The sequence below is a fragment of the Girardinichthys multiradiatus genome, chromosome 1 (genome assembly GCF_021462225.1).
Source record: "Girardinichthys multiradiatus isolate DD_20200921_A chromosome 1, DD_fGirMul_XY1, whole genome shotgun sequence".
NCBI lineage: Eukaryota > Metazoa > Chordata > Actinopteri > Cyprinodontiformes > Goodeidae > Girardinichthys > Girardinichthys multiradiatus.
In genome coordinates this window covers 46925359-46952576 of record NC_061794.1, presented here as the reverse complement: position 1 = coordinate 46952576, position 27218 = coordinate 46925359, and the positions used below count along the sequence as shown (strand labels likewise).

Below are 27218 nucleotides of genomic sequence, written 5' to 3'. Positions count from 1 at the left end.
GTATACATGGTAAGATCAGAATGAGATTAAATTAAGTAAATGTAATCATTTATGGAGATAAACCCTCAACTGAACCTCTGATTTTAGGGTTATAAGACTTTTAGATGTGGTTTCAGATTCATGATTATTTTCCATATTTTCTTTTCTATGAACACACATTTATGATCTGTCCAGTCCTTTCAAATAGTTTTTTGTTGAAACAAGAGGACTGATTAGCACAAAAGTTGTACTTTAAGTCAGTTTTTCCTTCAAAACAGTCAATGACAAAATGGAAACCACCTTGCATACAATAACACCACTGTAGATCCAGAATGCAGTATTATAGATAAAAATCATCCATCCATCCATGCATCCATCCACCCAACCACCCACCTCACTCTCCCAGTTGACCACCTCCAGCTAATAATGGAGCGCGAGTGAGTCCTAGTCATTCCTAAGACAACCTGGGAAGTAACCTCCAACAGGTTCTGGTCTGCCCCAAGGCCCCCTTCCTGTGTGGCATGTTGAAACGCTTCCCTATGAAGGCATTCAAAACTCAGAGATTTTACTCTGAGCCTCTCCCCCTATCCTTTAAGGTGAGTCCAGCCACCAGCTGTTGGTGATCTCATTCTTCATCAACCATCACCAGGAAAGACTGGACATGTCTTTATTAGTAAAATTAAAGTTTTTCTTTACAGCTCAGATTTCTCTTCTCCTCGACATACGGGTATTATGGTCCACCTATCAATATCCTGCTCTATTCTACGCCCACTCATTTAACAAGGCCACAGAGTACTTGTGCCCCTTTTCCATTTGTATGTACTCGACTCAAATCGGGTCAGCTCTACACGGTTTTGTTTGTTGTCCATTACAATTGAGTACCATTGCAATGTGGGCGGGATCGTCCATAGCACAGTGGACCCACAGTCCGATAAAGGTAACGTGTGATTTGCAGTTACACGAACACAACAACAGCCTTGACAGGTGCTACAGCCAGCAAGGCGAAGCAATCTGGATCAGTACAGGAAAGAGGGAAGCCATGGAGTGAAATTAAAGGGTACAAGCTGGAGGACGTGTGAGGGTAAGCTATTGCTATCTTGTGCTAGCTTGCTATAGTAGTGATATACACAATAGGCCCAGCATACAACAATTTAATGGTTGAAGATATTACATAATAAAATATGCAATGACTAGTGACGCCGCCTCTTACCAAATCAGTGAGTGTGAGTCTTCGCGTTTTCAGCATGGGTCGGCTAGGTTAGAACTGCAAGCAAGCAGGTAAAAATAGTTACGGTTCCAGGTAACTGTTACTAATGGAAAAGCCAAAAAAGCTTGTAGAGCTGTACTGAACTGAGTAGGGAGTAGTGGAAAAGGAGCCATAGACTCTTCCACACATTTCATAAAACCTGACTGCCAGGTCCTTTCTAGAGGCCCAACACTTCAAGTGCTGCTGGTTTAGTCTGGACAGAAATGTCCATTTAATGATTTGACTGTCTTGTATCTTGAACTTTGTACATTCCAGGTTGTTCATTGCCTTTCTCCCTAACAGAGGGTTAAATAGTAAAATACACCGCTTGTACAGTACTCTCTGTATTAGTCAGAATATCCAGTGGCAATGTCCACTAACCACCTGCAATGTGCGGCCATGATTTAAAAACCTGCAGAAATACGTGGTGCTATCTCTCCAAACATTGGACATCCATTGACGACATCGTTGTTATGGCTATGTAAGGTTGGCTAGTCCTTGTCTGTTTTAGCCAATGGGTCTCATCAAAACATAGCCTAAACAAAGTCGTTAAAAGGTTTGGTTAGCCCATGTGCTAACACTGCTAACCCCAACCACATCTAAGTAGAGTGAAGTAGATTTAGCCAACAACAGACATCATTTTGTGGACCATTTCTCACTTCTAAATCCACAATTTCTTAAATGAAACATGAGTGATTTTTTTGAGAAAAAAGATTTCTCAGTTATTACATGAAGCCTTGTGTGTGGTTTGGTAACCTCCTTGAATTGTCAGTGTTGAGTTTTCTTTATTTGAATTTCCATGTATTCAGAAGAGGAGTTTTGCCTCTTTTTACGCCAAATTAAGAAAACAAATATATAGTAGGCTGAGACGAGCTGTAAAAAAACCAACTTTTGCTGCAGAGATGCAATCATATTATGAAGGCTGAAAAAAAAAACATCACACTTATCTACAAAATGTCATTATGCCATAATTCATAATGCGTACACCTGTGAAAATGTAAAATGATGAATTTGTCCTGCGAGCAGGGAAGCAGTCATATAATTGCTACAGAGATCAGTAATACTAGTCCATTGTTTCCAGTTTTGAAGTTACATGTTATTGCACTGAAAACCGAGCATAACTCCGGACCAGCGTCTAAAAACAACTAAAAAACTTTATTTTACAAAATTTGAGACCAATTTTGGATGTCTACGGACAATTTCGACCTAGGCTAGTTTTGTTTTCAACCAAATATTGCTCAATGAAAGGAACTTGTCTATGTTAAAATAAAGTAAAAATATTGGTTTATTTAAAGTATTCCCAAAAATAATTAATAAAAAAGCTATTGTAATTTAAAGGAAAAAAAGGTGTCAAAAAAGGGGCACAAAGCATAAAAATTTGAGGCCAAAAGTCCTGATCCTGATTTTAACGTTTCACTCATGACCACAGAAAAAGCAGAAGTGTTAATACCATTACTAATATTTAGGTAATGATCTATCTTTCAAACTAACATAATGTTAGCATATCACAAACAACAACAGCAAAACAATTTTTACTTGCAAACAATGCTTAAACATAATTCTGACTGCAAACATTTCACTTTTCACTGCAGGAAAACTCTATGTTGGTACTTTCACAAATAACACAATGCTACTTTCACAAATAACAGCCTTGTCTTCTATATTAACATGATGTGAAATTATTCTTTCATGTTATGTTTGCTACTAAAAAACAACAGAAAATATGCTAATTTGCTAACACTGCTAAATGTGAATCAAATAAGGGTATGCTCAGCTATGGTTCTTTTGCTAACAGCAAACATTCTCAACAAGATAAATAAGTTAAATACCATAAAATTCCATAATGTAATATATACTATAAACAATGCGCTAGAACAAGACTGAAAGACTGTGCCGTCCCGGGCCCTTGCATAGCTGTTAGCGGGGCTGACTTCACCCTGGTCTGATTACATCAGGACAATAAAATGTGATGGTTTTAAAATAAACTATCTTGTACAAAAGATGAGATTACATTATTCCTTAACCACTATCATAAATAATTAACAATGAGAAAGAATAGTTTGCAAACAATGCTAAATGCTAATAGACTGCAACAGGAGTAGCTAAAGTAGAAAGCAAATTGATGCTAACTGGAGACATTAAGCTCATTATTGCACAAAACACTAACATTTTATCATCACAAAAATTAAATCAAAGGTATGCCATAAAAGTTAATGATTAAAATAATACTAAATGCTGATAGCGGCAATAGTAAACTTAAAGCAAGACATGCTAGGTTAACTAGACTTCTAATACTAACTACAAACATTTGATTCATAAATATAGGATAAGCACACATGTTGCTACTTCACATGTATGTATATACAACACTGTATGCCACAACTAATTAACAGGAAAAACAATGTTAACTTGCTAACAAGGCTAAATGCTAATAATTAACAGCAAAGGTAGCAGAAAGCAGGAAACGATGGGCTAATTGATCTGATGCTAATGCCAGAAAATGTATATATTATTGCCTTAAAATAAAACATATCAATATCAACACAAATATTTGAAAAAACTAAATAACTTATCAGAATATCCCCCAATGTAAAATATGTTATAAAAATTGTTTTAATGAGTAGAAAACTGTGAACTTACTAACAATGATAAATGCTAATACATAGCAGCAAAAGTACCTCAAAGTAGGAAATGCTAGGCTAATGGTCCTGATACTGTGGGAAGTTGAGTGTGAATATTTATTACGTCTACAACCTATGAAACGGTATTTAACAATATGTTTTTTTCAAAATATAATATAAACTAAAAAAAGCCACAATTAACAAGAACAAATTTAACTAGCCAACAATGCTAAATGCTAATAGAAGACAAAATTACTAATGTAAAACAACTGTAACACTTAATATTTAGTCATCCTTATTTCAGTGGCTCTAGCAAAAGAAAATGGTACAAATACTCAAAATGTTTTTGTGTACAAAGCAAGTCATCGACAGTCAAGGATTTTAAGCTAAAAATCTGCACTAACCAAAAATGTTTGATGGATTTTAAGTTATATAAGAGGACAATAACATAAAATCTTTTTCAACTTCAAAATATACAGTAGATTTACCATCAGATTTATCATCTATACATTTAATATGTGATTTTTAAATCAGTCTTTTACCTTACCTGACAAAAGGCAGGAAATTACAGTTGTAAATAAGAATTAATCTAACCTGCCTGGTTAAATAAATGTTACATAAATAAAATTAAAATAATGCAATGATATCAGATCCGTTTAAGCCACTTGATTGATGCTTAGATGCATAAAGATGAAAATATTAGTGCTCATGATTGCTTGAATTGAATAATTAGCCGATTAAAATAAAAATTATTTAGGTTTGTTGCTCTTAAAAAAAATTATGCTATAATTATTCTATTGATTTTGATAAACTTGGAGGACAACATACTCAAATATACTTCTGTACAGTTGGAAGTCAAAGCTAATAAAGACCAACTAAAAATACTTCTATGAAATAAAGCTGATATGCATAAGTTAAAAAGAAATGATTATTATGTATTGGAAGTGTCTTGCTTCTGAAAGTGCCCAAAAAGGCTTGTTTTTCATTGAATCCGTGCACACTTGACTTTGTATAATTCAATTTTTTCTACCTGAATTAAATACACTTTGCACTGAATCAGAGTAATGGCTGGAACAGTTGTACAAAAAGAAGACAGACAATTGTTTTTATGAAAAGATGAATTTATAGGATGGGGAAAGACCAAAGGCTCTTCTGTTGCTCCCTTCATCATAATCTCTTATCAGCTTCCTCACATTCAGAGTGTGTTTGTGTGCACAGCAGTCATGGCAATACTGTCACATAAAATGTATTTTTCTCTATTCAGCATGCAGACCGAGATTCACATTCCTGGACGCTTTCTCTCTGACATGTTCAAAGTCAACCAAATCTCCCAGTAAATTAAATGTAATGGTCATAGAAGATTTGAGCTGGTATGACTCTTTGTAAGACTACAGGAGATCCTGGAAATATTTGGACTTCACAGTGGTGCCTTCAAGGTTTGAAAACTGCTTCTTTCATTCAAATTAACTTCTGATTTTAGGTGGAAGTAGCTGTGTATTATGTATTATCTCCACTATGGTCACATCTGTCCCAAAGAGATTGCTTCAGAGGTCTTGTGATTCATTTTGAGCCAGCTTTGCAAACCTTCAACACCTCCAAAAAGCCATACAGGTCCTTCTCAAAATATTAGCATATTGGGATAAAGTTCATTATTTTCCATAATGTCATGATAAAAATTTAACATTCATATATTTTAGATTCATTGCACACTAACTGAAATATTTCAGGTCTTTTATTGTCTTAATACGGATGATTTTGGCATACAGCTCATGAAAACCCAAAATTCCTATCTCACAAAATTAGCATATCATTAAAAGGGTCTCTAAACGAGCTATGAACCTAATCCTCTGAATCAACAAGTTAACTCTAAACACCTGCAAAAGATTCCTGAGGCCTTTAAAACTCCCAGCCTGGTTCATCACTCAAAACCCCAATCATGGGTAAGACTGCCGACCTGACTGCTGTCCAGAAGGCCACTATTGACACCCTCAAGCAAGAGGGTAAGACACAGAAAGAAATTTCTGAACGAATAGGCTGTTCCCAGAGTGCTGTATCAAGGCACCTCAGTGGAAAGTCTGTGGGAAGGAAAAAGTGTGGCAGAAAACGCTGCACAACAAGAAGAGGTGACCGGACCCTGAGGAAGATTGTGGAGAAGGGCCGATTCCAGACCTTGGGGGACCTGCGGAAGCAGTGGACTGAGTCTGGAGTAGAAACATCCAGAGCCACCGTGCACAGGCGTGTGCAGGAAATGGGCTACAGGTGCCGCATTCCCCAGGTCAAGCCACTTTTGAACCAGAAACAGCGGCAGAAGCGCCTGACCTGGGCTACAGAGAATCAGCACTGGACTGTTGCTCAGTGGTCCAAAGTACTTTTTTTGGATGAAAGCAAATTCTGCATGTCATTTGGAAATCAAGGTGCCAGAGTCTGGAGGAAGACTGGGGAGACGCTTATCACGCCGTCCCACGTGCTGCACTGGGCCAATCCGACCACATCATGGTCCACCTGATTCCTGCATACAGGCAGAAACTAAAGCTCTGCAAACCTGTTGTGAGGACGACAAGGAAGTGGAGCAGTGAGGCTGTGGAGAATCTCCAGGCGTGTTTAGGCTGTACAGACTGGGATGTGTTCAGGACTACTACCAACAGTCTGGACGAGTACACAGAGGCTGTGACTTCCTACATCAGCTTCTGTGAGGACAGCTGTGTACCATCATGCACCAGGGTGAGTTACAACAACGACAAACCCTGGTTCACAGCTAAACTCAGAAGGTTAAGACTGGATAAGGAAAAGGCCTTCAGGAGTGGGAACAAAGACATATACAGAGAGGCAAAGTACAAGTTTGGCAAGGCAGTGAAAGAGGCCAAACGACTGTACTCTGAGAAGCTCCAAAACCAGTTCTCAGCCAACGACTCTGCGTCTGTCTGGAAAGGGCTCAAGCAAATCACCAACTACAAGCCGAAAGCCCCCCACTCCATCAACGACCGACGCCTCGCCAACGACCTGAACGAGTTCTACTGCCGCTTTGAAAGACAAAGGGACAGTCCTGCAACCATCTCCCACGACGCCCCCCAACAGCTGCAGCCACAATCCACCACCCCCACCTCCCCAACCTCAAGAGGGGCCTTGGCACCTCCAACCCCCACCCTGAAGTTCCCCCCCACCAGCCCCCTACCCACGCCGAGGACGGCTCTTTCCATCCAGGAGAGGGACGTCAACAAACTCTTCAGGAGACAGAACCCCCAGAAAGCTGCTGGTCCGGATTCTGTCTCACCAGCCAGCCTGAAGCACTGCGCTGATCAGCTGTCTCCAGTCTTCACAGACATTTTTAACACCTCCCTGGAGACATGTCATGTGCCAGCCTGCTTCAAGTCCTCCACCATCGTCCCTGTTCCCAAGAAGCCAAGGACCACAGGGCTTAATGACTTCAGACCCGTCGCCCTGACCTCTGTGGTGATGAAGTCCTTTGAGCGCCTTGTGCTCTCACACCTAAAAGACATCACCGACCCCCTCCTGGACCCCCTGCAGTTTGCCTACAGAGCCAACAGGTCTGTAGATGATGCAGTCAACCTAGCCCTTCACTTCATCCTCCGGCACCTGGACTCCACAGGAACCTACGCCAGGATCCTGTTTGTGGATTTCAGCTCTGCCTTCAACACCATCGTCCCAGTTCTGCTACAGGAGAAGCTCTTCCAGCTGAGTGTGCCCGACTCCACCTGCAGGTGGATCACTGACTTCCTGTCTGACAGGAAGCAGCGCGTGAGGCTGGGGAAGCACGTCTCTGACTCCCTGACCATCAGCACCGGTTCCCCCCAAGGCTGTGTTCTCTCTCCTCTGCTCTTCTCCCTGTACACCAACAGCTGCACCTCCAGTCACCAGTCTGTCAAGCTTCTGAAGTTTGCGGACGACACCACCCTGATCGGACTCATCTCTGATGGTGATGAGTCTGCGTACAGATGGGAGGTGGACCATCTGTTGGACTGGTGCAGCCAGAACAACCTTGAGCTCAACGCTCTAAAGACAGTGGAGATGGTTGTGGACTTCAGGCAGAACCCAGCCCCACCTGCCCCCATCACCCTCTGTGACTCCACAATTGACACTGTGGAATCTTTCCGCTTCCTGGGAACCATCATCTCCCAGGATCTCAAGTGGGAGCCAAACATCAGCTCCCTCATCAAGAAAGCCCAGCAGAGGATGTTCTTCCTGCGGCAGCTGAAGAAATTCAACCTGCCAAAGACTATGATGGTGCACTTCTACACAGCCATCATTGAGTCCATCCTCACCTCCTCCATCACCATCTGGTACGCCGCTGCTACAGCCAAGGATAAGGGCAGGCTGCAGCGTGTCATTCGGTCTGCTGAGAAGGTGATTGGCTGCAGTCTACTGTCGCTCCAGGAACTGTACACCTCCAGGACCCTGAAGCGGGCAGGGAAGATTCTGGCTGATCCCTCCCACCCCGGTCACAGACTCTTTGAGACTCTCCCCTCTGGCAGGAGGCTGCGGTCCATCCGGACCAAAACCTCACGCCACAAGAACAGTTTTTTCCCATCTGCCACCAGCCTGGTTAACAAAGCCCGGAAACCACCCTGACATTCTCCCTTTCCCCCACACCCCCCCTTTTTTTGCTGACAGGACACCTGTAACCTGTAACTATGCGTTACATTAACGCTCAGCTTGGACTCCTGCTTTACTTGCACAATGATCACCTGCACTGTTGTATTGCTCTTGCATCTTATACTGCTCTATATTTACTCTCACTCACTTAAAACTGTGCACATATATTTATATTATATTGTAGATATGTTTATACTGTTTAATTTGTACTGTATTGCACCGACTACGCCAAAACAAATTCCTTGTATGTCCAAAAACGTACTTGGCAATAAAGCTTTTCTGATTCTGATTCTGATTCTGAGAAGGAAATGCCAAAATGCCAGAAGTCCAGTGTCAAGTACCCACAGTCAGTGATGGTCTGGGGTGCCGTGTCAGCTGCTGGTGTTGGTCCACTGTGTTTTATCAAGGGCAGGGTCAATGCAGCTAGCTATCAGGAGATTTTGGAGCACTTCATGCTTATGGAGATCAAGATTTCATTTTTCAGCACGACCTGGCACCTGCTCACAGTGCCAAAACCACTGGTAGATGGTTTACTGACCATTGTATCACTGTGCTCAATTGGCCTGCCAACTCTCCTGACCTGAACCCCATAGAGAATCTGTGGGATATTGTGAAGAGAACGTTGAGAGACTCAAGACCCAACACTCTGGATGAGCTAAAGGCTGCTATCGAAGCATCCAGGGCCTCCATAAGACCTCAGCAGTGCCACAGGCTGATTGCCTCCATGCCACGCCGCATTGAAGCAGTCATTTCTGCAAAAGGATTCCCGACCAAGTATTGAGTGCATAACTGTACATGATTATTTGAAGGTTGACGTTTTTTGTATTAAAAACACTTTTCTTTTATTGGTCGGATGAAATATGCTAATTTTGTGAGATAGGAATTTTGGGTTTTCATGAGCTGTATGCCAAAATCATCCGTATTAAGACAATAAAAGACCTGAAATATTTCAGTTAGTGTGCAATGAATCTAAAATATATGATTGTTAAATTTTCATCATGACATTATGGAAAATAATGAACTTTATCACAATATGCTAATATTTTGAGAAGGACCTGTATTTGTTCAGTTTTCTTCTAATTGTCTTGAACTTTAACCTCTAACCTGCTAACTGAGGCCCATAGAGTCTGAGATGAAGCTCTTGTTTTTTGTCATTTCTCTGAGCACTGCATGGTCCTGCTTGGTGGCGACTCCACTTCTGGGATTATGTTCTGAATAATTTGTCTGTTTGTAGAATGATGGACTTCAGAAAGCTTAGAAATAACTGACGAACTACTACGGCCCAAACCCCCAGATTCTTGGGTAGTAGCAGTTGCTCCTCTAAGGTAGTTGCTGAAGTCTTTCCACTTTGGCATTGTTTGAACATAGACCTGTATGTTCCTGGGCTGCACACTGATGATCAGTTCATCTAGTGCACTTGGCAAGCAGCACCAGGATACTAATGATAACGGTATCAAATGTCAACATTTCATCATGTCAACAGTATCAAATTGTATGTTTATAAACTTGAAGTTAGCTTTAAATCATTTTATAATCTATTAATGAACAGATACCTTAATTATGTCCTAATAGGTATGACCCTGTAAGTGGAGAAAGGTGTACTTTCTTTTGATCATGACTGTATGTTCATCAGAGTCGGAAATCCGGTGGGTGAATCTGAGCTGACAAATGACCTCTCTGACCTTGGTCTGCACATCTCAGTCTGAACTGTAAATTTCAGCTTGGTTTTTAAAAGGATTTCCTTCTGTTGCTACGTTATTTAATGACAGTATTGTCCTAAATGCGATGATTCCTTTTGATTCAAGAACATCTGTGCATGTAAACACTCTGATCCAGATGTGACTGAGGGGATGGCTGCAGCTGCTTTGTGTGTGTGTGTGTGTGTGCACTGTACACGTTAGGCTCCCCCTAACACTGCAAACAGGGGGAAGCACTTCAAGGCTTTATGTTTCTTTGTTCAGTATCTCCAAAACTCTTCTGCTTCAGCTTGGACATGAAATTGACTAGAAATCAGCTCCACATCATGGCTGGGTCAACCAATTCTGGACTGTCCTTTGACTTACTCTTAAAAACCCAAAATCTTGGAAGTATGTAGTAAATTTATATTCCTCCAAACCAAATCTGTTCTTGTTTCCTTGTCTACAACAACATAGACCTTCAATTGCTAAAAACCGTCAAACATAGGACATAAGGTTTGCTGAGCTGCTGTTTACAGTGAATTTCTAAAATAGGATGCAGTTCTAAGGAGAACCCAGGTAGTGTAATGAAGGAGCAGATGATCGACATCATGAATCTGGTCACCACTACCCTGCTGCTGAGCAGGTTGGATTACCAAACGACCTTAATGATGGATGGTTACCTGGCAGAGGTGCTCAGACTGTTCACTCACCAACAGGACTCAAGTCCATCATACCTCAGAGTTTGTAATTCTTTTATGGAAGGTTGGCTGTACAGCAGACCAGAGCCGTGCACAGAGAGAGTTAGTACTATCAGAGCAACGTCGGTTGCACGTTGCCCTAAGATCGTCGCAGAACTCTGTCTCCATCAGGGTCTGGGCACTGTGGGGTCATGGCTTCATGCTCGGACAGGGAGGAGAAATGGTTCAGGTCCCAGACTGGGAAACGGAGAAGTAGACAAGGTCTGAGTTTGTTTTGAGAGTGTCTGGGGCCTCATCCTGCTCAGACCAGCAGATATTCAGCAGGGAGCTGCAGCTGAAGCAAGTCTGAGCTCCAGCGTTCAGGGAGAGCCGGACCACCATGGTAAGAATAGGTCCTGCTGCTTTGAAGCTGCAAAGTAAAGTTTGTCGTTCTCGTCGTAGTGCAGTAGGATTATCTTCATGGAAACGCATCTTCAGGTTTTAAAGATCTAAATCAGATTAGCAGCAGGGTTGCAAAGCTGACCTCATCATTTGCTGTATTATGTCTTTTAGCTTCAGGTTTTTCTGGCCAAACAAGCTTTAAATTGAAAAAATATTTAGGTATCCCCAGATATTGTCCTTTTTTTCAAACTTCAAAGATATTTTTCGTGCTCAAAAGTTGCCTTGTTGTTCGGTGACTGAAGCTCAAAGAAGATAGGGATAATACCATGATGGATGGAGGATGGGGATTCATAATCATCCCTCGATTTACCCAGGGGGAGCAGGGCAGGGAAGGGTCTCCTGGTCGCCCCTGGTTACCTAGAGGAGGGGCTACTGCACTCGGAGGCGGGGCAACAGAACTGATGGGCGATGTCATCATCTTCCTCCTCTCTGAGAGACAGACCAGCAGACAAACAGAGAGGGAAAGTGGAAGATAGAGCAGGACAGAGTAAAAAGAGCAAATTTAAAAAGGGGAAGGCAGAGCACAATCGTTTCAAGTTGGACTTGTAGTACTGCAGTCAGCCACCAGATGTCTCTGTGTGCTCATCTGTGACTGAAGACAGAGGTGAAGCAGTGGCCCCTCATCGCCTGGGGGCCAAAATGAATCTGTAGAATAGAAACTGTAACAGAGCCAGAAGTGAAGAAACTCAGATCTGACCCTGAAAGTTTCAACTGAAGGAGAAAGACAGAAAAGAAAGGATGAATGTATGACGATGGAGGGAGGCGAAGGGAAAGCCGAGCTATTTTGGGACCATTAATACACATTAATGCAAATGTATTGCCTAAAAGTGCAAATTAGTCCACAACCGCTGCAGCTGTGATTTTTAAACATGGCTGTAATCCATCACTTTGATAGCACTCAGCAGTTTTAACTTCCCTTGTCTCATTTAAATAATCTAATGACTTTAACAGATTGTAAATCAGCTGTGTGAGAAGATCTGAAGTTTGAAACAGGAGAAGAGAGATAAAGAGTCCAGAATTAAGTTTTGTCATCTTAGCCAAATGTCTTTTTAAAAGCTTATGGCCTAATATTTTCTAAAGACGTCCCTTAAAACGGACTAAAACCAGTATGATGTTCAATTAGTGCTGCTTTAGGCTGATCATCTCATGAAACTGATCAAGCTTTAGACCTTAGCTTTTCACTTCAAGCTGTCTCTGCAAGGTCTAAAAAGGGTCTTGAATTAAGTTGATAGTCGAACCAACTGTGAGGCTCAAAGAAAAAGTTAAAGTTCTAATTAGTTTAAAAAGAGGCTGTGTTTCAGTTGTCCTGTTTGATTATGAACTACAGATACATCGCTATAAATCCGTATATTTTAAAAAGTTGAACAGTTCAAAGTAAAATGCAAACATTAGATATATTTGTTTCATTTGAAGTTTTATTTATTTAGTTTTGTTTATTTCTGTTCATTTTGATGATTCTGGGTAATTAAAAACAAAAGTTCATTTTCTCTGAAACATTTAATGTTGCATTAGACCAAATAAAAAAAAAAAACAGAAATGTTCTGTTATGGTCATGTTCTGGCCTAAATGTTCATGGAGAAAGCTGCTGACTTGAAAATTGTCCAACAGTATGAGAGACCCTCCACAAAAGGTCATTGCTAAAGAAGCTGGCTGTTCAGAGTGCTGTACCCGAGTGGTTTAATGGAAAGTTAACTGGAAGGAAAAAGTGTGACAGAGAAAGGAGCACCAGCAACAACATGAAGTTAAAACCAGGTACTTACATACACTGCATAAAGAGACTGAATTTTTGTAATCACTAACATTAAATTAGTCTTAATTTTTCAGAAAATAGTTTTTTAATCATCGCAATTCAGACGTTTACATAGTTTGTGGTAGATTTGCATTTAAACTGTATCACTGACGTCCAATTTTCTGGGTTTCTCTTACACTTTTCTCACAATCATTTTCTGGAATTTTGACCCATTCCTCTTGACAAAACTGGTGAGACTGGGTCAAGTTTAGACCAACTTGCTGGTGTATACTTAGGTCACTGTCCATTTGGAAGGCCCATTTGTGCGCAGCCTTTAACTTCCTGGCTGATGTCTTGGGATCTTCAATATTTCCACATAATGCTTTTCCTCATGATGCCCTCTAATTTGTGAAGTGCTCTAATCCCCCCACAACATGATACTGCCACCTCCTTACTTCACAGTAAAGCCTCCCCCTTTTTATCTCCAAATGATAACTACGGTCATTATGACCAAACACTGCAATTTTAGTTTCATCAGGTCACAGCTCAGGTCTCCATATATCAAAGTCTTTGTCCCTGAGAGTCTTAATTCAGCTGTTTATGTGACGTTTTAGATTAATGGCTTCTTCCTCTCTGAGTGTCTCTCAGCCCGTGTTGGTACAGGAGTCCATGACATCTTCACCTGGGCTTTTCCAAAAAGTTTAGTCAAACTAATGCAAACTTTTGAAATTGAAGAAGTAACAGTTAAAAAATTTAATTAAAAAAACGTCATGGTCCTTATTCTTGCATTTAACACACAAAAATATTTTGGTAGTTCCAAATGACCTAAAACAAGAAACGTTTAGAGTGTAATCTAATGTCTGAAATGTCTAACAATTTTCATTTTTGTACAATGTAGATAAATATCTGGTTTCAGCTGCAGCACTTAATTGGATTGTAAAGTCTGCCTCATTTACAGTAAGAAGCCAAACGTTTATTTTGGTTTTCTGTGAGTCATAAATTTATCTAAATATTACTTTAATGTTTAATGGAATTACTGAAATAATGAACTTTCTGATGTTTTACCCATTGAACAATAACTTCTATTTAATCACCTTTTCCTTGCAGCTGTGAATGCTTAGTTTTTGTAGGATGTTATTATGTATGTAGAAGAATAAATTAGTTTAAAACACCCAGGAGCCCCCTCCCCCCTCCCCCCCTGTTGCTGCGAGCTGGAAGGAGGGGGAATTCCCCTGAACCTTTCCACTGTTGTGAAAGAAGTGGATTATTTCTTAACAGTGAAAAACTTTTCTCTTTCATCAAGTTTTTTCAGGTAATTCTGCAACAGACTTCTGTAAGGTGAAAAGTCTACTGTAGGTTTAGTCCAGAGGGAGACAATCCTGATAATCAACCTGAATGTCCCAACAATGCAGAGCTGAGAATGATAGAGAACAACCACAGCTCTGTACTTTTCCCTCACCTTCAGGAAAACATTTTCCTGCTGGAAAGTCTATACTTTTCAGGTCTGTGTGGAGCACAGAGTAACACAGCACTGCAGCTCCTCCACATGTTTCTGAGCACTGCCAGTCAGCTGGCTGAAAAAAGGCCACTACACTTTTTCTTCCCTTGGCAGAATTTTAGCATATTTTCAGTCACAAAGAGACGGACAGTCAATAAACTTCATGTATCAAATTATTAGAATCGTATTAGTCATAGTTATTATTTTTATTGTGACAAAATAAGTAATTGCGGCTTTGCTGAAGCTGCTGAGCAGCCCCAGACCAGACTGTAAGTGTGCAAATAAATAGAAACCTACAGGGAGTGGACAGAAAAGATCCAATGATCATTCAGATCTCCATGAAGAGAATTAACCCGTCCAGAGCCACAACATACAAGAGAAATCTTGGAATGAACAGATGGTGTAAGTCACGATAACAGTGATTACATTCTGTCTGAGGATGTTTTCATTGCCTCACATGGATCCGTCAGAACTGTGTGGTCCTGCCATACAAGTTTTATTTCATAATTCCATGAAATCTTGTCTGTTTGTTATTTGCTGAGCTGGTTTCAGTAAAAGCAAAGCAATTAAAAAAAAGTTTGGTTATTTTCTGTCAAAGGTTCAATTGCAGAGTAAAAGTTCATGTTTTCTTGAGGTTTACAAGCCAGGATCTTATATTTCCCTCTAATGCAAAACGAACACTGCAGTTACTCTATATTATCTATAGACTATATATATGAAAAAAACTGTTTAAACTGTAATTAGCCAGAATATTATGAAATATTAGATTTGTTAGATGTGGACACAACATGCACCACATCCCAAATTCATAAAAAGCTATGAACTAGTGAAGACTAGTTATAGTAAGGAAACTGCTGTGAGCTGAGCAACAGGGGTTCACTATTAATGGTAAAATTTGCAGAAATATGACTCTGAAGGCTGTTTAAATCTGAGAGCAAAAGGGTCACATCGGCCCTCTGTGTGACAGCAGCGCGGTGAATCCCTCCGCTCTGCGTATTTATCAAGAACAACCTCCTCTGCTGGTGACGCATCCCCTCAAGAACACACTCTCGCTGCTCTTTCACACTTTAAAGATGAGGACTCTCTCTGCATCTGTAATGTGTGACTTTAAAATGCCTGATGGTTATGGAGGTAAATTTGTCTCAATATTATTCAATCAAACAAAAAACTAATCTCAATCAAAAAATATTAAGTTGTGATCAAAACTTTCAGAGTTGTAACGATTTTTTTTTAATGGAATATTTTATTTTGGGGAGAAAAAAAATTGTTTGATAAAACTTTTTTTGATTAAAATGACTCATTTATTTATAACTCAAGTTATTTGCAAAACATAAACTTTTATTTGCTCATGTCAAAAATCTTTGGTTACGAGTCTCGCTCTTCTGGTTTTGACGCTCTCTGTTTTTGGTTGAACTCAACGAATTTTGAGTGTTGGGAACATGAACATCCTGGGTGGGGCCTAAAGACGAAGGCTGTAAGACGTTTCCCTATTGGTTAGCGCTGACTAAAGCAGCAGATTCTGATCCCCCCAACCTCTAAACTTCTGCTCGAACTGTAGGGCTTGCCGCGTTGCTTCAATGAGGAGACATCAACTGTACAGAAGAAAACTGAGGTTAAGTGAGCCGACAGTCAGAAATACGCGGTCAAGCCGGCCGACACCAGCTCTTTCTTAAAGATTAGCGTCGCGCATACAAGGTGCATTACGGTAATGGAGCAGAAAGGACCCGATCCTGGCAACGGTTGAGAAAATAAGAGAAAAACAGAAAACTGCACGGTGGCACAGTTGGTAGCACTGTTGCCTTGCAGCAAGAAGGTCCTGGGTTTGATTCCCAGGCTGGGGTTGTTGTGGAATTTTCTTAACAAAGTGGGTAGAAGTTGACTCATAACAAGAGAAAATCCGGACTTTGTCTTTATAAGTTTTATTCAAAGGCATTCAGCGTTTGAATGACTCTGTCACCAAGCAAGTCAGTTGAGCAGAGCCCCGATCAACATTTACACACAGTATTTATACCAGAACATGACAGTGTTATCTCAACTGCAAAGAGTCTGTGTTTTATGACCCAAACCCTTCTTGAGTTCAAAGGTGACAAGGTTATCTAGGAACAGGCCTAACTGCCCTTCCTGACATTGTCCTAAAGATGGGTCTGAACCATTAAACGTCTGATAATGGCTTTCACAGCTTACTCCCTAACACAGATGTTCACAGAAGTGAGGTAACCCAAAGGTCACACACTTTGGAACACTTAAAATAATTTCCATTACAGGGTTTTTCTGCATGGAGTTTGCATGTTCTCCCCGTGCATGCGTGGGTTCTCACCGGGTACTCCAGCTTCCTCCCACAGTCCAAAGACATGCCTGTTAGGTTAATTGGTCTCTCTAAATTGCCCTTAGGTGTATGAATGAGTGTGTGCTTGGTTGTTTGTGTGTTGCCCTGCGACCTGTCCAGGGTGACCCCACCTCTTGCCCATAGACTGCTGGGGATAGGCACCAGCTTCCCTGTGACTCACTATGGAATAAGCGGTAGAAAATGACTGACTGACATTTTTACAACTTTCACATTCATGTTTTATGTAAAATAATAAATATTTAATATTTTACTGTACAGTTTTGGAGAAATACCTTGTCAAAGTACCTCAAAATGCTCAACCATTATATGCATTTGTCCCACTTTCAGGAATGTTTTTCTCCAAAACCATGAGAGGCGACAACACAATCTCTTCAGATTATATTAGAGAGTTATCTATACTATAAACAGAATTAATATTTCATAATTTTTTTTCATGTTCCCAGCACTCAAAATTCTTTGAGTTCAACAGAGAACGTCAAAACCAAAAGAGCGAGAGTCGTAACCAAAGATTTTTGACATGCGCAAATAAAAGTTTGTTTTGCAAATAACTTTTTTCTCTTCGTGAGAAAAAATGAGTCATTTTAATCAAAAAAACGTTTTTTCAAACAAATGTTTTTTCTCCCCAAATTCCATAAAAGTTCCATAAAATATTTTATTAAATATTCCAAAGGTTTTGACCACAATTTATTTTTTTGATTGAGATTAGTTTTTTGTTTGATTGAATAATAGTGAGACAAATTTACCTCCATACATGGTGCCCACGTTTCCATACAGATGCTTTCCAAATGTTACCCGAGCAAATTCATTGCATGTAAACCCAAATATGTGTAGCTGGTTCTTTGGGTTAAACAGATATGTTGGAGGAAACCCCAGAGATGTAAAACGTTTCTGATTATGATAGGAATCATGCAGAGAATGTGCAGGAAAAATCAAACATGTTGTCAGTTTTTATGTTTGAGCAGCTGAACATCAGTGGATGGTTAACTTTCAGTGAGTTAGAGATGATTGGTACTGTTTGCTCAGATCCAGATGATGAACATGGTTCATGGAAACTGATAAACAGCAGCTTAAAGACACTTAATAACACTGGGACACTGGGACCATTAAAAACTGTGCTGACTTGTCATAAATTGAAGCCTGTCTGTCTGCAATCAGAGGCTGGTTGTCTAATCATTTCCTGCTTCCTCCTAATGCTGATAAGTCAGATTTGACTGTCATTGGACCCCAAAAACTTCACTACTTGTCCCAAAAGTTCCCTCTGAAAATAGACGACTATGTGATAAAATGTAGAGTCAAGGTAAGGAACCTTGGCGTTGGGTTGACCCAGTGCTCTCCTTTGAGTCTCAGGTAAAAGATGTAGCTAGGACTGGCTTTCATCACCTGCAGAACACCTCTAAAATCAGACAGGTTTAATCTTTTGAAAGAGGTTCTTATCCACGTGTTTGTGTTTTCATGTATTGATTACAGCAATGTTCTCTTTTCTGGGTTACTGAGGAAATATTTTTGAAGTCTGCAGATGGTTCAGAATGCGGCTGCTCGCAGTTTAACCAAAATTGGCAAAAATGAGCACAGGACTCCAGTATTATCTTCTCTTGGAGCAGATTTTAAGGTCTTGCTGCTTACCTACAAGGCTCTAAATGGTTTGGCACCTTCCTACATGTCTGATGTTTAGCATCTATATGTCCCATCCTGTGCTCTCTGATCTCAGACCTCTGGCCTTTTAATTTGTCCTGCTGCTAGATGAAAAACTGTCGGGGGGCGCGCTCTCTCCTTCTGTGGCCCATTTTTGAGGAACAATCTCCCTCAAGTTATCAGGCAGGCATGTTCTGTGGAGGTTTTTAAAACTAAGCTGAAGTGTTCACCTTAACTTATGCTTCATAATCTTATGCTCGTTGTTTAACTGCTTCCTTTGGCATTTCCTTGTTTTAATTGTTTTAAACACCCTAATTCTGTTTTAACATTTTCTTTATCCTATATAACTGTTCAGCATGTTGTTTAAAAAAGCTTTACAAATAAAGGTATTTTTATTAACAATTTATGATTATTGAAATAAAGTTTTAAGTTAAACAGATATTTTTGTCCATCTGCCTGAGAACACAAAATAAATCATCTGACTTCTGTTAGCTGTGTAAAGAATGTGGAACCTGATGCCTGATGTTATATTAATCTTAAAAAGCGCTCAGAAAATGCCAAGTCCCTAGTTGCTACGGTTACTCCCGCCTTTTCTGGGCAACAGCAACGCTCTTCTCCTCAGGCAGGCAGAGGCACCGGCAAAGATTTGAACCACAAACTGTTTTTTTCAGTGTCTACAGTAGTTTGTGGAGAAGAAATGACAGTAGACCATTCAATTGTAGCTTTTAAATAAAACGTCACAGTAAAAATACCTCCACTGTAGAGTGACGAAAGTGATAAAACTATGGACTTTTACAAAAATCACAATATTGTATATTAGCATTTTTTTGAATGCCACAAATCCCAATCAAACTGCAGATTTTTCATTGTAGGAGAGAGAAAACCAAACATTGGGATGGAAACAAAAGCTTACACATTTATCCAGTTATGAACACATTTATTTTTTTATTTTTTACAATTTGTGGCACTAGTGGCGTTTTGTAAGTTGAGCAACAAGAAATGGGGTCGAGAGAGATAGGGGAACACATGTAGCAAAGGTCAACGGGCCAGACTCAAACCCGTGACACCTGGGTCGAGGACTGTAGCCTCTGTACATGGGCCGCGTGCTTTAAACCTGCGCCACCGCCGCAAAAATTAAGCATGACTGGCAGTTCATGATCCAGAAACATCCTGCAATCATGACAGAAGATTAACTTGTTTTACAGGAGCCACCATTTGGTAAAAAATCCCCCAAAAACTGAAAAAAATTGTGAATTTATAAGTTGATGTTCAAACCATGAAGTAAAATAACTTTGAATGTCTGTGTGCAGTTTGTGTGTACCAATATTAATATATAGCTCTGAGAACTGGAAAATGTCAAGGTGCAACTGCTGCTTTGTAAATGATCAGAACAATAGTTTAAAAGAAAGATGACTAAATTATATTACGGTGTGTCCAGACTGATCAAATTAGAAAGTGTAAGTATTTAAAGCTTTTTGTGTTTCAATCTGTAGTTTTTCTTTATTTTTTGTTTTTTGGCATAATAAGTTCATAATACAGTAGTTGAGTGTTTTAGTCTCGTTTAGGTTATGATGCCTTTAGAGATGTATCAGAGATGCAGCAGATGACTAATAAACTCTTTTAATGGTCCGTTTTATGATGCATTGTTTCAGGGCAGCATGGAGGATGTGGAAGAGATGACGGCGGGTGAGGAGAGAGAGAGAGAGACGATGGTATTTCTGGAAAAAAAGGTGGATGAGGAGAAAATAAGCGGCTAGAGAGGCTGCTTCAACTTTAACCCTGTGCTGTGTGTGTGTTTGTGAGTCTGAGTCAGGGCTCATGCAGATTATCATCATTATTAATAATACTACAGGTTATTATAGCACTTAGGGAAGGTTGGGGAAGGAGCAAGCGAGGATCAAAGTGAGGATTCATTTAGAGCGAATTTGTCCACATTTTACTGCAACATTTAAACAAACATTTAATTTTTTTTCACAAGATAAACTGACTTAAAAGTCAACTTTATCCTGAGGTCTCTTTTGGGACATCCCCTAAAGTGTTTGGCCTTAATCTTTAATACAGGTAAAAAGACCAAGCCAAAGAAAACTAAAAATATTTGATATTAAAGTATTTTTATCTGGTGCAGAAGGTGCTGAGAAGTAAATTAATCTACCAAAATCAAACCTACAAAACCTTTAAAATCCACCTAGAATAAAGCTACTCCAAAAATAAGATGCTGTCCAGATGTAGAATAATATTGGGCAATTTAACTTAAAAACATAACTTAAAATAATAATGATAATATACAGGAAAAATAAAAAGTTGAATTTTATTTTAAATAAACATTAAAAATTGAAAAACAAAAACAAAAAAGTAATAAAAAATAAGATTTTGTGTAAATAAACAAATTTAAATAAAATACAAATGGTATCAGAATGGCAGCATGATTATATCAGATGTCAAAAGCAGCAGGCCACTTTTAAATCTGTCTGAAAAGACGAACAATTAGAAAGATTCGAACATATGATCATTAAAAGGAATTATTTTCTATACTGGTCTTTATCGTTGCAACACAGAGAATATGTGGACATATTTTAACAATTGGTTAAAATGTTAAATTTCCTCTAAATGAGCTGACTTTTCCCTCTGCCCCTGAATGTGGTCTGGAGAAGCCGCCCAGGGTAGCGCGGTGGGTGGAGGCAGAACGAGAAGGAGCGGGTGAGGCAGGGTGAGGTGGAGGAAGGTCTAGGGGAAGGAGGAGGGAGTTGGAGGGACTCTGGCCCTTACCTTGCCTGCTCGTGGTGCTTGGCGGGGGGCAGGGCGCAGGGAGGCTTGGGCAGGCGGAGGCGCGCGGGACAGCAGTACTGATGGTAGGTGGCGTGGCTGTTAGGAGGTAAGCTGGAGGAGTAGAGAGAGGAGGAGGAGGAGGAGGAGGTGGAGGAAGGAGTGGTGATGCTAGTAGGGTTGTTGGAGGTACGACAAGAGGTGGTGGTAGTAGAACAGGTGGAGGAGGAGGAATAAGACCTGACAGAGAGGGATAGAAAGAGAGAGAGAAAGGTAGAGAGGGAGAAAAAAGAGAGAAAAATAAAGTCAAGAGAGAAACAGAGAAAGGTGGACAACAAGAACAAGAACAGACAGGCACACATAAACAAACACCATTAGCATGGTTAGCACGCTGTCAGCAACAGCACACAAGCAAAAAGCACACTTTCATCTATTAGCATTTGCTTAGCACACAGAATAACAGCCGCATAGCATTAGCACATAGTTAGCTACAATAAAACAGTCTTAGCTAACAGTTAGCACACTATATCTTACCATGTTAGCATTACCTTAGCACGCAATATCAATAACAGGTAGTATAGAGTCTTTAAATACTCATGCAGTGCCATGAAAAAGCATTTGCTACCTTATAGATTTCTCCTATTTTTGCTTTTATGTCACACTTACATGTTGCAGATCATCAAACTAGTTTTAATATCAGACAAAGACAACCTGAGTAAACAAAACAACTGCCATCAAGGTTGAACGGTAACCGGAAATGAGGAATTTATACCACAGTTGAGGAATTTAAATTCCTTAATTCAGCCACACTGAAGGGTTTATGAGCATGAACCACCTGTTATGGCAAGTTGTCATCACAGCCCAGACCATCACACTACCTCTACCATGTTACTAAATTAGTTTGATGATCTGAAACATTTATGAAAAAGGCAAAAACAGAAAGAATCTGTAAGGAGAACTTTGTCACAGCAATGCATCACTAACATTCAGCATTAACATACAATCACAAGTGTTAGCTTAACAAAGTGTTAGCTTATGGTAGCACACAGTCATTCTCGGCCATTAGCACTAGCAGTTAGCATCACAGCAGTACATGTATACCGTACAGTGAGTCAGGAGTGGGAGGATGATGCACAGATAAAAGTTTTTTTTTTTACAGCAGAATCACTAACTCAGATCACTGAGACCTGGAGCGCTCATTAGCTTTCCTCATCAAATACTGCTCATGTTCAGCAGTTTCAACCCGATTTATTCTTAAAAGGTTTATGTGCTGGGTAGGGTTGGCGGTAGAGACACGCTTACAACCAGACGAGTGAAAATTTGGCAAAGCACAAAATGGTCAGATTGCTCATGTATTTGTCTGTGGGCCACACAGGCTGTGTCATCAGGTGGTGTTGGGATTACAAAATATATTTCGATTCTCCAGATGAAGGTTGATTATATGAAAAGGATCTAGTTTGATATGTTATGTTCATTAAATTGTTTTTAATCCTTTACGTGTAAGACTTGTATTTACCAAGGTTTTCACTATGATATTATAAAACAGTAGTCCATCAGTAACAAATTAGGAACACAGATGATATTAGCCCACAATAGGTAGTAGAGACTAAAGCTGAAATTTAAGTCAGTTGCAGTATATGACCATCCAACCTTCTCCAAGCCCGCAATGTAACTCCTATCAAACTGTGGCAAAGCTGCAGAATACATGCATCACAGAGAAATCCCCTATGTCTGCTGGCCATTGATCCCTGCTTTAACAAATGTTGGACGCTCCAGTAACACTGCCTGTAGCACTCAAGGTACCTCCAACATGGTGGCTGTTCTAAATGTGCCTGCTCCTTAAATAAATTTACACAACAATCACCGGTCTGCATGTGGGCCAAAAAGTCTTCACATAAAACCATTCATCTGTTTGCTTAACTTTGATGTCTGTAAATCTATTTTGTACTATTTTGTCATTTCACCTGTGCAATGACTGAGTTACAACACCAGTCTTACAGCGCAATCAAAGTATTATCAGCAGCTGTTTGTAATCACTAGACATTATGTTTTGTACCAAAGAAAATCCATCCATCCATCCATCCATCCATCCATCCATCCATCCATCCATCCATCCATCATCCATCCATCCATCCATCCATCCATCCATCCATCCATCCATCCATTGTCTATGTGTAGCCTCAATTTTGAAATCAATAGTTAGATACCAACTCAACTTTAGTTAGTACTATATAATGCAGATCTGTAAATTCCTAGAAACATTTAATCAAAGTTCCTGGTTGTTGAGGTCCTGTGAAAGTATTTTTCATAAATTCAATTAATTTCCAAATGTTACCTTGCAAATTGTATAAAAGTTACAGGAAAGAAAATTAAATTTACAGGAAATGTCAATGAACACACCTGGTAAGTTCCCAGGAAAATTCCAGCAAAGTACCAAGTAAACTCCAGTAATCTACAAAGTAATTTACAGGAAAGTTCCAAGAAATCACCTGGTAAGTTCCAGTGAAATTGAAGGTAAGTACCTGATAAACATTATGGAACTGCCACGAAAGTATTTGCTAAGTTTCAGGAAGGCTTCAGGAACATACCTAATAAATAGGGATGGGTACTGAATTCGGTACTTTTATAGATACCGCCCGAATTACTATCAAGCACCTATTCACGTAAAATCAAACGTTATCATGTTTTGATACCTAAATGCATCATCGTGACACTAAGTGAGTGGAAGAGTGGGCGATTTTCCATGCCGGACATGAACACAGCATTGGATGCACAAGAGCGTAATGACATCAGTAGCCGCTGGTACCGTCAACAAAGCATGGCTGATAGAAAGCGTTTGAAAGTATGGCTCCATGCAGATTACAGTTGCTGCAAAATTTGTGATGCGAAGCGCAAGGCCAACGTCGGGAATACTTCTAATCTGAGGAAGCACCTGGTTAAGCACCAGATTTTTCTCAAGGCTAAAGAATGCACAATTTTCATTTTACAGCTACAACTCCTGCATTTGGCACCGTTATCACGCCTGCATCCGTTAGCAACTCATCGTCTGCAGCAACACGGGAGAAGAAATGTTTGAAACAACTGAGATGTTACAATGCAAACAGCTGGGTGTTGTTTTGATATATTCATTAAAGTTTATATATTGAGAAATAAATATGTTAAATTGAAACATTTAGAGATTTTATCATTAAACAAATTAACATTTAGTACTACATAAACACACACAAAAGTACCGAAAACTGGTACCACTAAGTACCGATACCGACTCCCAGATATCGGGCATAGGTACCGTATCGGTTCAAATGTGAAAAGTACCCATCCCTAATAGTAATTATTATACTAGAAGCATCTAATAATGGGGGGCATTGGAAAAAGACAGAGTATTTCCAAACTTCTAAAAAGTTCCAGTGAACACTGATGGGCCCATAAACACAAAGTTTATTCTCCCTACATCGATCACAACCCTAACCCGGTCAAACTTCAGAATTCTCAGACCTGCAGCTAATAAAACCCAAAATTCAAGGTTAGAAGAAATTTATCTAAAAGACTCTCTGTCATTGATAAACACAAAACCTAGAATAAAAAACAGCCTGGAGCTTATTGTAACTTTTTATTTGTCTGTAATCCTCTTTTTATTTAGATGTAACAGTTACTCACTCAGCATGGTGCACATTATTACAGTTGATTATCTGGCAGAGTTGTTTCTTGTCCCGTTTCATCCTATTTGAAGCAACAGTTTGCTGGTCTGCTGCATGGCTGTACTTTTACAGTCACGCTGTACAACTGTAGGACTGATGTGACACTGATGGGTGGACAACTGATATTCACAAACTGCTGAATGTAACATCTTGCTGATCCTGTGATCCTGTCAGTGGGTGTCTGAGGTGATGGATGCTGCGCTGGGTGGATAGAAATTTTACTGTACCAGCTCAAATGAGAATTTTAAGACCTTTTAAGGATTGAAATGTTGACTCATGAGAAAACAGTGAAACTTAATGTTTTGGAATGGCCTAATCAAAGACCAGACTTAGATCTGATTGAGATGTTATGGAATGTCCTTAAACAGGCTGCTCATGCTGGAAAATGCTCCAATGTGTCTGAATTAAAACTAAATGTGCAAAGAAGAGTGGTCCACAGTGATGTAAGAGACTCATTGGCAGATACTGCAGAAGCTCAATGGCAGCTGTTGTTTCTAAGGCAGGCGCAATGGGCAGAGGTGGGTGGAGTAACCAAAAATTGCACTTAATTAAGAGAAGCATTACTTCAATATATTATTACTTATATTATTATTTCAATACATAATTTATTTATGAAATAAAGTAATCAGAGGGAAAAAAAATAAATAAATAATGTACAAATTCAGGTATTTTAAAGATTAAAATAAAAAATTTGTAAGTAGCATCAAAAAACAAATTCAGGCGGCAGAGATATCTCCAAATATATATTTCAATACAGAACTACCCTACACTGTACAGTGACAAGCCCATACTACCTGAAAAATGCTATTTCATTCATTGTGTGCCTATAATAACACACACACACACACACACACACACACACATATATATATATATATATATATATATATATACAGACCACTTTGTGTGTATGTATATATATATATATGTACACAAAGTGGTATACAATTGTGAAGTGGAAGGAAAATTATAAATGATTAAAATGTTTTTTTACAAATATGAAACTGAAAAGTGTGGTGTGCAAAGGTATTCAGCACCCTTTACTCTGAGTGCAACCAATTGCCTGAGGTTTGCTAATGACTAAATAGAGTCCACCTGTGTGTAATCTCATCTCAATACAAATACAGCTGCTCTGTGTCAGCCTCAGAGGTTGCTTAAGAGAATATTGGGGAGCAAACAAAATCATGAAGCCGAACAAGGAGAGCACTGATCAGAGATTCAGCCAAGAGGTCCATGGTGACTATGGAAGAACTGCAGAGATCCATAGCTCAGGTGGGGGAATCTGTCCACAGGACAACTATTAGTCGTTCACTGCACAAATGTAGTCTTTATGGAAGAGTGGCAAGAAGAAAGACATTGTTAAAAGAAAACCATAAGAAGTCCCGTTTGCAGTTTGCCAGAAGCCATGTTGGAGACAAGGTACTTTGGTCAGACGAGACAAAAATTGAACTTTTTGGCCAAAATGCAAAATGCTATTAGTGGGGGAGAACTAACACTGCACATCACTCTGAACACACCATCTCCACTGTCAAATATGGTGGTGGCAGCATCATGTTCAGCAGGGACAGGGAAGGTGGTCATAGTTGATGGGAAGATAGATGGAACCAAATACAGGACAATCTTGGAAGAAAACCTGTTGGAGTCTGAAAAAGACTTGAGACTGGGGCGGAGGTTCACCTTCCAGCAGGACAACCACCCTAAACATAAAGCCAGGGCTACAATGGAATGGTCTAAAACAAAACATATTAATGTGTTAGAATGGCCCAGTTAAAGTCCAGACCTAAACCCAATAGAGAATCTGTGGCAAGATCTGAAAACTGCTGTTTACAAACACTCTCCATCTAATCTGACTGAGTTGAGCTGTTTTGCTAGATGTGTAAAGCTGGTAGAGACAAACCCTAAATGACTTGCAGCTGTAATTACAGCAGAATGTGGTTCCACAAAGTTTTGACTCAGGAGGGCTCAATACTTATGCACAATGCCATTTTCGTTTTTTTTTTACCAACACTATTTTTATTGATTTCTTCTTTTTAAAAACATTTATTACATACAAATAAAACATGTTTAATACAAAGAACATGGTTTGTATTTATATATTCACATTTGGGGATCTAATCTAATTTACATTTAAGATTGTATTCCTAGATTTGACACACATTTTCCTTAATTTTGTTTTTTTTTCCTTTTTTCTTAATTCCCTTAGGGCCACAGAGTCAAAAACAAACAAAAATTTAAATGTTTTGTACAGTTTCTTCCACTACGTTTGTTAGATCCGT

The 27218-nt window shown here is 39.6% G+C and overlaps 1 protein-coding gene across 2 annotated transcripts in view; it reads right to left on the bottom strand.

Annotated features, from left to right (window-relative positions):
• Positions 1-9418: 9418 nt before the first annotated feature.
• LOC124875484 (pollen-specific leucine-rich repeat extensin-like protein 2) overlaps positions 9419-27218 on the bottom strand; it is a 59189-nt gene continuing 41389 nt past the window's right edge. For both annotated transcript variants that reach the window (XM_047377699.1, XM_047377690.1), the window contains exons 3-4: positions 21248-21484; positions 9419-11704 (exon numbers count right to left, since the gene is read on the bottom strand). In XM_047377699.1, the coding sequence (XP_047233655.1) occupies positions 11629-11704; positions 21248-21484 (313 nt within the window). In that variant the 3' untranslated portion in view covers positions 9419-11628. The remainder of the gene's footprint in view (positions 11705-21247; positions 21485-27218) is intronic.